Consider the following 15,673-nt stretch of genomic DNA (forward strand, 5'->3'; position numbering starts at 1 on the left):
ATGAATATCTGTTTATAACTCGATGGCAATCCGGCCAATAACCGTCAAGCTATTTCACCAAACACCACAAATTTCAACCTGCTGGTGGCACTAAAGAGGACAGGTCGGGAGATCACCTGTCGGCAGGATTGATCCTCTTCATCCTGGAACTATTGGGATATTTCATTCTGGGGCAAAGAAGTGGATGGACTGATGGACATCATCCTTGCCGGAGCCACGATGCTGGGAAACAAATCCTGAAAACATAAGTCGGCAAAAGTTTCAAGTCTCCTCAGATAATGGTATAGAAGCAGACAAGGCTCCAGCATTTTCAATAATGAAAATGACAGATACAGATGCATCTGGTAAAAATTTAAGCACAAAATACATAATTGAAGCGGCTTTGTGAAACACTGACAGCCACAGAGGACACATTTGCTCTTCTGCTACAACACAAAGATTAACAATCATGAGATCCTTACACATAGAAAACACTCAACATACACAAAGCAGTCGTCATCATCAGTGGGACTCTGATTTACAAATAACACAACATCCACTTTCAATCATTTAATAAAAGCTTGGATATAAGACCATTTTTTATACAGCAAGTGTTCAGTTGTTCTGATGGGAAATCCATTTTCTGATCCAACCGCAGTGAGAGCGAATATGCCGCGACTCTTACAAGGCATTTCTTCAGACATTCGACACAGTCTGGATCAGATACAACAACGGCGGCGCGCTGGTTGAAGGGGCCAACTCACCGAGAATATACTCTTCATCTTCTGTTACTGTAGTTGCCAGAAACACTTTTACAAATATATAGATATAGATTTGTTTTTTTATATCTCAAATATTTATATAAATAGAAGTAGATTAAAGATCTGGGCATTATGACAAAGTGCAAAAAAAAGGAAGGGGGAGGCTTTTAAAAAAACTGTTAATACCTCCGTAAAATTCAACAGCAACGATAACATTAACTGCTCTGACATCCTTGAGCTTCGTCTTAATTTTAGCTGCAACAGACTGTACTAACTATAAACAGTAAGTCAGGGTGGGATTTCCCAAAAACATCTCAGCGCTAAGAACATCAGGTTTGATCTGTAGTAGCATGTGAGATATTGAACGGAAACAAAAACCTTCAACTTTTCAGCCATTAAACCAACATCTTTATACATCTGTTTGTATGTTAAACAGAGAAAACTGTGAATATGTGTCTATAATGTAATTGCAGGCAGGCTAATGATTTAACTGGACACTGCGAGTACCCGGGTAAACCACGTGTGTCTACAGTAAAAAAAAAAAAAAAAGACCACAGAGCCGGTATCACTAAACTGATCTAGACGATCTCACGCACTGATGAATAAAGTGTCATCATGGGAAGCACTTGGGAAAAAGCAGAACACGAATACAACTGATTATGTACAATTAATTCATCATTAGTGCTTAGATGCTTTCGAGACAAAAAAAGAAACAAAAACAAAAAAAAAGTTATTTAAAGCAGCTGGCGAGTACCAGGTGGGAGCGTCGCTCGCAACAAATCAAAATGCTTTCAGTTACTTTGGCTTCATCAGCAAAACCACACGAATAAACAGGGTACCTTTCAGACATTTAAAGGTTTTAACCATTTGTTTTTTGACATATGGCGTCCATGACACCACTTTTAACCATGGATATCACACGTTTTCTTGCACCTATATGATATGACATCCTCGGATTAATCTGATCATGTTTGCGCCACTTAGGACATTTAGTTGCGGCCGTGAGCTGCTATAATACACCTGATGCTGTATGTATGCATCTTGTAGGTATTTAAAACATTTAAGCGGGGTTGCATGAGGTACTCATCCGTATTCAGTGTATTGCTGACAATAGATGTTGGTCCGCACGTCCCAGTTTGGAGAAGCAGTACTGACAGGGAAGCTAAGCAATGCATTGCTGTGGATGGGGGCAGCAGCAAAATGTATTTTAGCCACCCAAAAAAAGTCAATATCAGTTCAAGTGTACGTTATATTTAGAATATTTTCACTGCTTTACCTTGCCGTCAGTGCTACATCAAATTTTCCCCATAGTATTGCAAATGGTATGGAATATTTTTTTTAGCTATTTTATCGGATTAAAAAGTTCCAGTATCGTGACTTTCCGACATCCCTTTCCAAGAAGGAACTGAAGCCGTTATCTATGCTCTCTTCAACGCCACCAGACTACTTTAACAAAAACAGTGATTTTACCTTGCAGAAAATGAGAGTCGCTGCTCTACCGCTGCCCGAATCAGTTTGTTACGGTGTAATTGTGAGACTTTGGTGTTTTAAAGGGTTAATTTGGATTCACCACAGTCACAAAACACAAACTACAAGCTGATCGAGGCAGCTGTACACCAGCAACTACCGTGTTCTGTGAGGTAAAATTATTGAGTGTGGTGGCTTTGAAGAGAGCGTAGAAAACAACTTCTGTTCCCTGTGAAAGGGAAAATAGTGACAGTATTCCAAAAACACTTGATACTGATTTTTTTTTTTTTAGGTGGCTACATTTTGCTGCAGCCCCCATCCACAGCAACACATTGTTTTGCTTCTGTGGCGATACTACTGCGTGCTTCTCAAAACAGGCGGGTTAACTGACTGCTAGCTACTATATATAACACAGTGACTATGGATAAGTGCCTCATACAGCTATGCTTAAAAAAATCTAGACTGCCCCTTTAAAAGCCTCACGGAAATGGCCAACGACTGAGCCACCGGAGACAAAACGGTACCAAGTTTGACGGTTGCAGCTGATAAGTAAGTGAAAGCATTTCGACCTGGCTTTGATTTTTACACACCCAACGACCAAGGCTAATCGCACTGAGACTAGACCAATCGGTCCTGGAAGATAAAGACAGTTCAAAAATATAGCTATAGTTCTTTAAACATTGGAAGAAGTATGAAAAAGGGTGAAACCACAGGCAAACAGGAATGTGGGGCCCTTGTATGAAAATACTAACCAAGGCCTGGTGTCACAAAATCAACCTTTGTTCTTTAGCGTACATGAGCTATTAGAAATCAGGGCTTTGTTTTTTATCGTCAGTGATGTCAATTTTTTTAATGATAAACATCGCAAAACACTGCAGCCTTAATAGAAATGTGAAGATACGCTGGGATAGAAACTTTTAGGACCATCATCTCTTTAGTTTTACAGGGTAAGAAAAGTGGCAGGAAACACAACACGCAACACAATTGAGCTTGAAGGTTCATTAATAAACTTATAAGTAACAGTCTGACAAAAAAAAACTTAACTCACGGTCCATTTACTACACCCCCTCCGCAAGTGATGACACCTGAGCATCTCCATAGCAACCAAGTTAACTCCATCTGATGATGAAGGTTGTAGCTTTGTCCCAATTTTAAACTACATACTAATTCTAAGCAGCTGTTGACAGCTACATGCATTGTACCATTTACAGCAGTGGTTCCCAACTGGTGGGTCGCGGTCCAAAGTGGGTCGCAAGTCTATTCTGAGTGGACTGCAAATGTGTGTAGTTTGCAAAAAACAATTTTCATTTTTAAGCACAGTGAATTTCAGGCACAAAGCTTTTATTTTGAAGTGCTGTTTCCTGCTGTAGTGTGACTGGCTAACAGACAGCTACTTGACAGAGACGGCAAACTACCTCGATGACATGGCCAAACACAAGAAAACGCCGACTATATTAAACTGTGTGGCCCTCGGACTAATGACAAAACTGGACCCTGTGGCTGGACCAGTTGGGAACCACTGATTTGCAGCGTACTTTAAAGTGGAAACAGACAAGTTTTTTGCTTTAACTTATCATTATGATTCTTGGCTACAGAATAATGACATCGTGTTTCACTTTCACTATGCAACTCTGTCTGGTATAATCTTGTGAGAAAATGAAGCCTCGATTTACTGCAAAAAGGAAGTTAGTCAACCACTGCTGAACCAAAACAAGATGAGGACAGCGCTTCTGTTTTCCCAGGCAACTATCTGTAGCTATCCCCAGGAGTATCAATGCAAGTTATTATTCCCAGTAGGGGACATGGTGGACGGTGAACAACCAAGGCAACTATGGGAACTGTGGGACCTGCTGTGCACTGAGGATAATGGAGTAGCGGTGCCAACATTAATACCACATAGAAATGAGTACAGCTTTCTGGAATTGAGGCTGAAGCTCTTTCAAAACTCTCAGCCGCATCTCGAGTCAAGATATTCTTTGTCAGACAACACACTAAGCTAGACGTAACTAGGCTTTGTTATTAGAACACACCTGACTAAAATCACTTTCAGAATTGGCCACAGGTGGCGTTTGTTATTTGGCAGCAGTGTGAAATAGTAATGACATACACAGCACCCACAGCCAAAGTTCATATTTGGCTGTGTTTGAGTTATAAATTTGTATTAATTTAAAAACACGCTGACGAACAAATCTGTGAGGATTTTGAGAAACCAGGCCGATCTTGTCATCGTTAAACACAAGCCTATAGGAGGGCAAAAATACTCTGTTTAGCTCATATTTAGTAAAAGGGGACAATTATTAATAAATACAAAAATAATAACAGATATGTACACATTATCGACAACATGAACTATCATAATACTTTCAACATTTCTTCAAAATGCCATAGAAATTATTATTTTTTTTGCTTAAAAAGTCTCTGTAGCTCAAACCTCGAGGGGTCAGTTAGAAAATCATTTAGGAGCGATAAATTATTTTACAAAAAAGAAAATAAAAATAAAAAGATCCAACACCGTAGTAATCATTCCTTTTTGGATGCAAGTCCTGACACACAGACAGGAGTTTGTGTTTCTTGCAACATTGAAAACCACAACGAAGGAAAAAAAAACCCCAAAACACTTCAAATAAAATCTGACTTCTTCCTATACTGAAATGCAATGCATTGACGCAGTTGGTAACGCAGGTGGGGTTTTCTTTTTTCTTCCCTTGTGTGAACAGGTCCTTGTGTGGCACTGCTGGAGACTGCTCTGGAGTCAGCGAAGAAGGAAGCGAGGGCAGTAAGTGCACTTTGAACACAGGCATGCTGGGATGGACGGGGAGAGAGAAGGGATAAAGGTAAAAAGAGAACTGCAGAGATGTTGACAGAGTTGTTTGATATAAAAAAGTAGTAGAGGAAGATGGGAGGAAATAAAGAGACTGAAACAGAGCTGCTGTTGTCTCTTCCACCTTTGAGGAAGAGTAAAAAACTAAAATCGAGATAGGAAAGCTGAGCTGAGGTGGCATAGATGAAGGCTGAGTCCTACAGCAGTTGTGTCAGTAGGTCCTTCAACCATCTAACTCCCAAAAACAATCACAGACCTCTTTCTTTGTCAGCTGACCTGAAACAGCAACCAGAAAAAGGGTCAGAGCAACCAGAAAATATTGTTCAAAGAAAAAAAGTGTCTCCCCCAAAAACTGTGCAGTGGTGGTTGTATTAACAATGCCTTAAAAACTGTGAGGCAATTTCCCTTTTCAAAGGAGAAGTTTTTGGATTCCAATGTCTTGTTCTGAAAAGGCCGCGACCACAGTGCGTGCACGGCAGCTTTCCGTGAAAAGTGATCCATAATGAGAAGGTGGAGAGTGGAAGTGACTGCCAGCCGACTGTGGGCAAAGACTCCAAAGCCCCTCCCCCCACCCCCGCCCGGTGTCACAGCCGGGTGAACTGAGCTGTCATTGGATAAATAGGGGTGACATCGCGGAGAGTGAAGCAGTCTGATTGGTGCTGTCAGTGGAAGAGTGGTGAGGTCAAAGGTCGCAAACGGCGGTGGCCTGCACAGCTGCCCAACATTCTGTCCTTGGAACAGGTTTCCGTCAGTGATGCAACTTGGCCTGCGGGGGGGGAGAAGACAGAGGTTTGTTAACTGGCTTTCATTTATTATTGGTGGTGGAAGCAACTTCTAAAATCTTATCAAAATATAGATATAAAACTTGTCAGTGAGCAACAAATTTAACGTGTGTTTAAATTGCCATTTCCCACCTGAAACGTTCAGGAACATTTCATGCATGAGGTCATGTGTGAATGGGAGCAGGGATCAACATTCAGGGATATCTCTACCCCCAATTCCCCACTTCAAGACATAGTAACATTTCAGGGAAAATGCTGGTATGGTTGTGGTGTAAATGAAAGCAGTAACATTGCCTGGTAAAGCACGCATGGGCTTATGTCTGAGAAAGACGCCTTTACATGAAGTGAACGACCCAATCACAAGACTCCACTGAGAGAGAGATCAAAGAGATCAAAAACAAACATTACTTGTCTCACAAACTTGTTGAAAATTAAATCGGCTTTGGACAAAAACCTCTCCTTGCACAGCACGCTCCTGGAATTGACAGGCCTATTCCACCATGTGCAAGTGGCCTTGCTTCTTCTTCGTCTTCTTCTGTTGACTCTAATGGCAGTTGGCATCAATGGCCATCTGCTGGACCATCCCCTGCCCCATCTATTCCGACATCGCCATGGCATGTGTAAAAAGGTGCCATACGGAAATGTTCCTGAACGGAGTGCATGTCAGGATAGTGGAAATCGCTTATGATGCCTGCAAGGTTATCCCAGTAATTTACTGGGAACTACGTGTGAAAGAGGCTTTAGTGAGTTTAGGTTTAGGCTACATGGGTTGTGTTCTAACTAATGTGAATAAATTCTATGTTAGTTCTCATTCATTCAAGTTTGATTTGCAGCCCTGATGTACATAAGTATTGTTTCATGCTGTGACTAAGGGCGCATTCACACCAGGATAGTCCGGGGGACTCAGTTCAATTGGGTGGGGAATGCCGAAAAAATTTCACACCTTCATTTGGTTCAGTTCACGCTCACACCGCACTTTTTAAAGTGGACCACACCGCCTGGACAATGTCACGCAGTTGCAAGAGCTGCTCGTTTGGGGGTGGTATTGCCCGAAACAACCACTGACCAGGAAGAAAAAAAAGAATGAGCAAGAAGGAAACTCGGCTCATCGATTGGCCAGAACCGAAAATGGCCAACCAATGAGCTGGGTTCGCTGGATCGTCTGTTTGCGTTTCCCCCTGTAAGCGAACCGCACCAGGGTTCACTTGCAAGTGAACCGAGACCCCAAGTTTTAAAGCGGACCAGGGTTGGCTCGTTTCATCCTCCTGTGGTCCAAAGTTCAAATGAGCGTTCACACCACTCCAAACGAACCGAACTATCCGTGGAAGTGGACCATGGTTCGTTTAAAACGGACCAAATAGCGCCAGTGTGAATGCGTCCTTAGTCCGCCTATTCGTTTTTCAGATTTAAGTAACGGAAAATGAATGGTGGTTTCATTTTGTTGACAGTTTGAGAAGGCTAAAGGTCTGCAGCCATGTTAGCAGCGACTTGAGGTTATGCTTTGAGCATAAATGAAAATGTTTTTGTTTTTTTTGGTCAAACTTTGCTTTAAGCTGTCTTTGCCATTATCATAGATAAACATTTAAAGCAATGGATGTGAAGGTGGTGTGCACTTTAAGGTTGGTTTGACAGTTCAGAATTGAGCACACATAATTAGACATACAGCGGTGGAAAATAAAGAGACTTCTAACACCTACTTGTCTCGGGGACTCTGGCCCCGAAGCCAGTATTCCCACGCTGTCGCTCCCATTCCCAAAGAGGCTCTCCAACCCACCCGGCCTGCTCAACTTGCTGGCCTTCCCTCTGTAAGAGCTGGGACTCCTCCTCTTCCTGCCCTCTGCTCCTCCCCCATAAGCCAAGGGTCCGGAGGGGGAAGCCAGGGGCTGATGGGGTGTGGAGGCAGGCTCCCTGTTGGGTGAGTAGGGTATACTGGTTGTGCCAAGTTCGCGACTGGAGAACGGAAGAGGAGGAGAAATGGCATTAATGATATACAGTGAAGCCCCAGTACAATTTTCACTGTACAGTCGGACTGCTATAAAATCATCACAGCAGATTTTACAGAGCTGTATATTTTAGAGGGAAGCTAAACACCTGTCATCACAGCCTCTGCACTACTGGCACTGTCCTCTCTGTTTACACACTGCTCTCCTTTTAATAAATCACCTCATGTGTTTCTCTGCAGACTCTACTATGTTGTGCTAAGCTGAGCCTGAATTGTGTTTGCAGCGCTGACTTTTTAAGATCTGGGGCTGATCAAATTCATTACTATGATAAAAACAGCCCACTACCCACCTGTTCTGTGAGTTGTGACTTTGAGACCCATCTGCTCTGGATAGCCAGTCCTCTCCGCCGCTCCAGAGCCCACTTCCCCCACGCCCGAGTCCCTTTTTCCTGGCTGCCGTCGCCGCTGCCCCTCCTGAACCTTGTAACGTCGGATGATGGCTGCTGCCGTTCCTCTTGTGACTATCCACAGTTGGTAACAAGGAAGGAGAAAAGGACGAGGAGGAGGAGTAGGAAGAGTTTTTCCTCCTCTTCGATCCCACTACAGAGTCCTCCGTGTCTTTGGATGGGCGGCTGGCTTTATGCGTGCCGTTACGGGCTTTACCCGGCGCAGAAACTGGGGCGATGGGCTGTGGAGCGTCTCGAATGCTGAACACCCCTGCCATGGATGCGGACTGAGGAAACGTGGTGGTGTAGGAGAAGGAGTTGGAGGGGGAGGAGAGGAGAGGAGAAGTGACGGAGGTGGGAGAGGGACTCTGTTGAGAAGTGAGGGGGGAGGTACCGGAGGAGGAGAGGGAGTGGAGGCTCTCTGCAGCCAGAGGCACCTTCCTGAAACAAGAGGAGAAATGCACAAAGTTGCTTCGTTGCCATAGTATTCAGAGCACTGAACCTTACGTTGCATCATACTGAATCAAGGGTTTTATGTTTTTATATGATTGGGAAATGTAGTATAATGTTCTTACATCTCAAACCCACTGTTGCTCCGCTTATGATTTTATCAATATGAACAAAAACTCAATGATGATTCTTAAAGTGGCATCTTGAAGATTTCAGTCCTGGTTGATTTGACACACCTGTCGTTACAGCAAATGTGGTTTAATGCTCCATGTCACAGAGCTCTGGGGGTGGCAAAACAAATTGTTGTCATTTTAATAAAGAAGTCAGGCAATAATTGGCCTTTTTCCATCCTTCAGCGAGCAACTGTGATCTGATTTTACGCTGCACGCAGCACGAGTCCGCGGCCAGGAGGGCGCAGTTAAAGAGGACGGTTACCTCGCTAAGTGAGAGGTGTGCAGCCTGTCGCCTGCAGCACCTCATCTCACAGCTCACTGTGGCTGCTCCTGACTGTTCAATTACTCCCTGCAGTATTTCAAAGAACTGATGTGCTGTCGACAAATGCCGAAAAATGACCGTCGTCTTGTCTGTAGATACATTTTTTGATGAATGATGGTGGTAAACTCACTGACAAACACACTGCATTTCCTGTGACTGCTTATTTATAAAGTTCAACTCGTGTTTCACCTGTTAAATGGGTCGTAATGTCCGCGTCATTTTAGTGCAGGGCTAACCAGAGCTTTACATCTGTCCCATGGCCTAATACACATTTAAAAAACAAAGACTGGAAAAAGATCAGCTCTGAAGTCAGGATTTCTGGGAAGTACTATATGGTGCTCATTATGGTCGCTTAGCAATGTCAGGTGCAACCTGCCTACATGCCTTAAAGTTGGAACAGAGTAGGCACAGGAGTAAGACCCAGCTCCCGACCTCACACCTTCCAGGCGGTTATAGGCGTGGCACATGTCCTTGCCCTTATGCGGCATTTTTGTCCGCAAATTTCACTCTCGACACACAGTTCATAATAGTTCATAAACGAGCAATGTGTGTGTTTGTGTTGTTGTAAATTAACTGGCTTCTTGTTTGATTACATTTAGACATGACATAAAAGCACTTCCCTGTCTACACTGCATTTTATTTTTGACCTTCATAAAGCAGGTTAGCATAGAGGTCACTTCCTGCCACATTTACAACTTTGTCATAGCGACAGTGAAATCAAAGCATTGACTTTATTGTGAACAAGCTCCACACAGTCAAAAAACACACTCACCTCCACATCTGCGCATTAAGGTGCTTCTCCACCATGCTCTGAAGCGCCAGCCTCATCCTGTCCCACCGCCTGTCGAACACATAGTGGCCCCGTCCCATGAGCCGGCTGCTGAACACGCAAAACTGGAGGGAGAAAGAAGGAGTGGGGTTTAAAGAAGGGATTTGAACGGGGATGAGGTAAGGTGAAGCACAGAGAGAGACGGGGAAAGGAAGAAGAGAAGGCAGAGAATTGAAGAGGACGCAGAGAAAAACAAGGATGAAAGATGAAAGAAAGAGAGAGGAAGTACGAGGTGGGTAGACAGAGCAGGATGTGGACTGAAAGAGATCGAATGACAGAAACAGAGAGATTGATAAAAAAAAATAAGCGATGACAAAGAGAGCAGAGAGGCGACGGAAAAATACCAAATTAAGACTAACTGATAACACAAGCTAAAATCTACTCATGAACTGAATACGTTTAGAAATAAAGCTGTTTCAGAAGATGTGACGTGACCATAGTTGCATCCAGCAACTTAACGGAAAATGACTGATGAAATCAACATTGTATATGCAAAACAAACGCCCATATAATACAGTAACATCATGGTCACTTTCGACATCTGACATCAAAAGTGCACACAACCCTCACCTCTTCCTCCTGCCCTGAAAACGATAAGAGCTACACCCGAGTCTGAACACCGAGAAAACTAATTCCTCTAAACGGCATCTCAAAGCAGACCCTGCGGGGTAAAAACGGCAGATATTTCCTCAAACTTGTGCAAATGGGTGTTTAACGCCCCGAGGTTATGGACTATAAAAATGTCTGTGCAACATAAGCAGTCACAGTATTTACCCCTAAAGGCTGTGGGTGGCGACTGGAGTAGTGAAAGGCAGGTCTGTCGGTGTCCTCCGGAGTCTCAGGGTCTCCCTCGTCGCTGGAGAGTCGAGCACTGTCTCCTGCCGCCGCCGCCCAGCTGTGGGGAGACGGCTCTGGGTTAGGGGCCGGGGCCGGGGCTGGTGCTGGGGGCAGAGGGGTGGAGGTGGAGGTGGAAGTGGAGGTGGAGGTGGCAGAGCCTGGGACCCTGTGGGAGACATGATGGAAATAAAGATGGGTGAGTAAAAGAAAAGAGAGATGAGAGAACAAAAGGGAAGGAGACAGAAGAAGGAGAGGAATTATACATGAAGAGGAAAAGCGTGAGAAGAAAGAAAGTGTTGAGGAAGAAAAATTGAGGGACAGCGCAGAAGAGGAACAGAAAGGAATTTAAAAAAAAAAGGAAAATAGACAGAAAAAAACAAAGCTCGTGTGATATCTGAACCAATCAATGCCACTCTGGTGTCTGCTACAGACACAAAACCTCAAATAACTTCCTTTTTCAAACAGAAAATCGTCTTCTAAATAGAAAGAGGAAATGAGTTGCTTCTAACACTTTCACAAGGGCACACTTGGCATTCTTTTATGACTGTTTCTACTTTGTGGCACTGTTGTTTACAGCGCCCCCTGGTGGATCTGCCATGCATCTGTCATGGCCCAGAACAGTTTTACTCCACTGATATGGTCTTAAATCATGAGTAAAAGTCTAAAATCATGAGGTACACTGTGTGCAGAAGTATCCACTATGAATAAATAAATATAAACAATGCTTTACAAATAAAAACATCATTAGATTTCTGTTCAGAAAGTGCTGCTTTTCCTTAAAAATACAGATTAAAACCTTAAAACCCTGACAAAAAGAAACACTTCTAGAAAACTACTACTTGTAAATTCTTTGACATAATCCTAAGAAACATTTTCTTAAAAGGCAACATAAAAGTCAACAGATGAGGAAGCAAATAATATGAATATTTTGAGTCTTATATGCAACTTAACATCTAATTATGAAATTAAATAACCATGATTAAATGTCACTAAATGTATAGCATTGAAATATTTTACTTTGAAAATATTTTTAAGGGTTTATGTGGTTTCTCTACTTGTAAAATTCTTCAAAGGGGACCTGTTATGCTCATTTTCAGGTTTATAACTGTATTTTGGGTTTCAACTTGAACATGTTTACGTGCTTTAATGTTCAAAAAAAACTTTTTTCCCCTAAGTAAGAAAAAAAAAGGTGGATCAGACATCACATGACTGATAGAACTTGATTAAACACAGATCATTCAGCTACTTAAGATTCAAATTTTATGGCCCTCCTTTGCTTCCGTATACACATGCATAGTCGATACTGCGTGTGTGTGTCTGTGTGTCCACTGTCCTACCTGGGTATGTGTGCATTCGCCAGCCGTAGCTTCAGCGTGGACAGAGGTCGTCCATTTGGGCAGTGAGGCTTGCTGGGACACGCCGTCTCTTGTGACGTGACGCTCTGGCTGCCGCCTTCCTGCGATCCGTCCCTGTCTCTCTCCTTCTCCTTCACCCCCTCGTTCACCTTCGCCCTCCCCTTGTGTTCGGCCAGGAGGATGTCGAAATGTTTTTTTCGGCCGGAGACGGCTCGGCGGTGGGTTAAGGAGTGAGTCTGTGGCAGCAAAAAAAAAAAAAAAAAAAAGAACAAAGAAAAGGTTAATAACAATTTCCCTCTGTGAGGTAGTGAGCACTCACCACTGAGAGATATTGGGTCATTTCCAGAGAGACTTTGTAAATCAAAGTACTGATGTGTGAAGAATTCAGACTGGAGCTCAAACATACATCACCGGGGGCCGATGGCTTCACTCACAGGGGCTTGAATCACGGCTGTCTGGTTTCAGGAACGTTTCCATAATCACTGCACCATGCTGTTGCCCACGTCACACCAGACTAACACGGGTAAATATTGCCAGTGCATGGTGAGCTTGTCTACCCTTCCAACTACTTTGGAAGGTAACCAGCGATCAAACATTTGGTTTTCCAGCAGTCCTCTAAAGGATGTGCGTGCGAGGCTGGTCAAATGCTGGTTTAAACAGGTAGTGTGGCTTTTGGAAGGAAAAATGTTTTCTGTGCACACTCAAGGATAATATTGAGTATAGAAGGCTCTTCAAAGGCTTCGCGAGCTGAGAGATGCATCTATTATACTCATAAATATCTTGAATAACAACTTTGATTGAGTGAGCTGCTGCTCAAGGAAGACTTCAGTCAAAAGCACATATAAAACCTGAGATCAAGCAGTGATGATTCCTACAGGACTCATCGATAAGGACGATGACAACAGAACCTGGACAAACCATTGCTCAAATCAGTCTTTCCATTGATTTTACTTTATGTGTGTGTTTTATTTTTTCATTCAAAAATCATCACTAACTTTAAATGAAACACCACTGAACAGAGAATATCGGTGATCATAAAACCTGACATAATTTTTGGTTCCTTTTGCAGGTTCAGGAGCTCCTGAGTTCCTAGCCTCCTGTAGGCGGCAGGGGGTGCTCCTTAATCTACAATCACGTCCATGAGCATTTTAACTGATAATGCTTTTGAGGAACACCTTAGCTCAGCTTAAGGAGGATCAAAAAGAGGATTTAATGCAACCTTAAAGGGACAGTTCACCCCCAAATCAAAAATACATATGTTTCCTCTTACCTGCAGTGCTGTTTATCAGTCTAGATTGTTTTGGTGTGAGATGCCGAGTGTTAGAGATATCAGCTGTAGAGATGTCTGCCTTTTCTACAATATAATGGAACTAGATGGCACTTGACTTGTGGTGCTCAAAGCCAAAAAAACAAACAAACAAACAACAACAAAACTCAACAGCAATGTCTCTTTCCAGAAACCATGACCCAGTTACTCAAGATAATCCACAGAGCTTGTTGTGAGCAGCTTCAAGTAGGAACCACTCTCTTTCTGCTAAGCTAGGATGCTTGTATATACTTGCTAGCTCACCTAGCACCACAGAGCTAGCTAACATCACAGCTCAGCCAAGGAGGATGCCAATAGCGTTTACATCTTGCGCTGTCACGAGCACGAGCCTCTTGTCAATGAGTAGATGCACGCTTCCTTCTGCGCGAGGATACAATTGGTAGGGCTGGGCATTATGGACAAAAATTCATATCTCAGTATTTACAGGCTGAGTGGCGATACACGATATATATCTCGGTATTTGTATAAAAAGCAGACTGTGATCAAAATAAAATGCAAAGACAGGGATTTTTATTAAATAAATAGCAGGGCTGTATGTTAATTTTTTGCACACAGCACTGGAGCTTCAGAGGTTTAAAGGTTTGCAGCACAGGACACAAAACTATAACATGAGTATAAAAGTATCAAGTAGGTCTAAAGTCATTGTAGCTTAAAACAATTAAAAATTTTCATGGGGGGAGTTAAAAAGTTGCTTCCATGATCCTGGCAAATGAATCTAGTGCTGGAAAATGATTTAAATCTTTTTTTTCTTATATTGATATATCGTTCACAGTTGTTATATCACCCAGCACTAACCGTTAGAGGGCGTCTAACCCCTAGAAAGAAAGTAGTTCGTAAATGAAACTGCTCACAACAAGCTCTGTGGATTATCTTGAGTAACCAGGTCATGATTTCTGGAAAGAGACATTGCTGTTGAGTTTTTCAAATATATATTTTTTTTGACGTTTTGAGCACTGCAAGCCGAGTGCCATCTGGTTCCATTATATTGGAGAGACGGCAGACATATCAACAGCTGATATACCCAACATCTGGTAACTCACACCAAAACAATCTAGACTGATAAACAGCACTGCAGGTAAGAGGAAAAATATGCATTTTTAATTTACAGGTGAACTGCCCCTTTAAGATGCTTTTGGGAAACAGGGCCCACGTCCCTTTCTTTAAACTGATGTTCTCACTGGGACTGTTACTATAAATGAAGACACCAACTATAAAAAACAACCCAAAAATATTATGAAAACATGATATTTCTCACCAACCACTCTAAAAAAAATATCAACACACTCCCATGACACATCTCTAATTACTTATTGAAGTGATTATTAAAGCTCGCTTGAAGTAATTAAAGGGCAGTAAAACAGAGTTATACTGCTGAAAGATGCTGTAGCCTCATCCAACATCTCTAATTACCTCATCAAGGGAAGTGTGGGCCCTGTAATGCCTCAGCACTGCTACCCAGCATTAACTGAGGGATAGGAAGTGCAGGCCTATCACAGAGACAGACAGGGCGGCGGACAGGGTCATAGCTGTGGGCTGGAGCGCTACAGTAGTTATAATAGTGCACCCTTCAATATTATTACTACCGTAAACAAACAAAGCTGTTTTCCTGGTCGGACGGCCTCAGACAGGAAGCAGGAAGGGACTATTATTGTCTCCACAGAAATTACACAGACAGGGAGAGTGTTGGTGATTGTGTTTTTGTGTGTGTGCGTTACCTTGCAGGTGAGAGACCGCGTGCAGGGTCGCTTAGTCTCAGGGTCCTGGACGCCACAGTGCTTGTTAGGATCAAACACTCTTCCTGTAAACACATAAACACACACACACAAATTAGACTGGTACTAAAGGCCATCATTAAGCCATGTCGTCCCTCCCTCTTTCAAGCATCAAATCACATTTGCTGGGAGTGGGAGCCTCGCAGTAGCACAACAAGTGCATTCATTTGTCTCTACTGAGGAAGCAGTTCACCTCACTGACATTTGTCTATTCACATATTCCTTTGTTCAATCAATCATTCAGCTGTGGTCTAAGGCGACTGGAGTCTAATAGTGCTAGTGTGCGCGACATTATTAGCAGCGTTTCCAGTTTCAAACAGATAAAGTGTGCAGATCCCGCAAGCTGTGACAAATCAATCCTGACAGGACATACTGGCAGCCGGACAAGAGTCAACTGTGACTGACAGCCC

General features: G+C 42.9%; 1 protein-coding gene across 3 annotated transcripts in view; it reads right to left on the bottom strand.

The window, feature by feature from the left end:
• Positions 1 to 336: 336 nt before the first annotated feature.
• Positions 337 to 15,673, bottom strand: part of atxn7l1 (ataxin 7-like 1) — a 39,421-nt gene continuing 24,084 nt past the window's right edge. For all 3 annotated transcript variants that reach the window (XM_050036450.1, XM_050036451.1, XM_050036452.1), the window contains 7 exons: positions 15,207 to 15,289; positions 12,147 to 12,400; positions 10,747 to 10,975; positions 9,916 to 10,037; positions 8,103 to 8,639; positions 7,508 to 7,760; positions 337 to 5,794 (listed from right to left, as the gene is read on the bottom strand). In XM_050036450.1, coding sequence (XP_049892407.1) covers positions 5,777 to 5,794; positions 7,508 to 7,760; positions 8,103 to 8,639; positions 9,916 to 10,037; positions 10,747 to 10,975; positions 12,147 to 12,400; positions 15,207 to 15,289 — 1,496 coding nt within the window. In that variant the 3' untranslated portion in view covers positions 337 to 5,776. The remainder of the gene's footprint in view (positions 5,795 to 7,507; positions 7,761 to 8,102; positions 8,640 to 9,915; positions 10,038 to 10,746; positions 10,976 to 12,146; positions 12,401 to 15,206; positions 15,290 to 15,673) is intronic.

This window comes from Epinephelus moara, chromosome 23 (assembly GCF_006386435.1).
Source record: "Epinephelus moara isolate mb chromosome 23, YSFRI_EMoa_1.0, whole genome shotgun sequence".
NCBI classification, from domain to species: Eukaryota; Metazoa; Chordata; class Actinopteri; order Perciformes; family Serranidae; genus Epinephelus; species Epinephelus moara.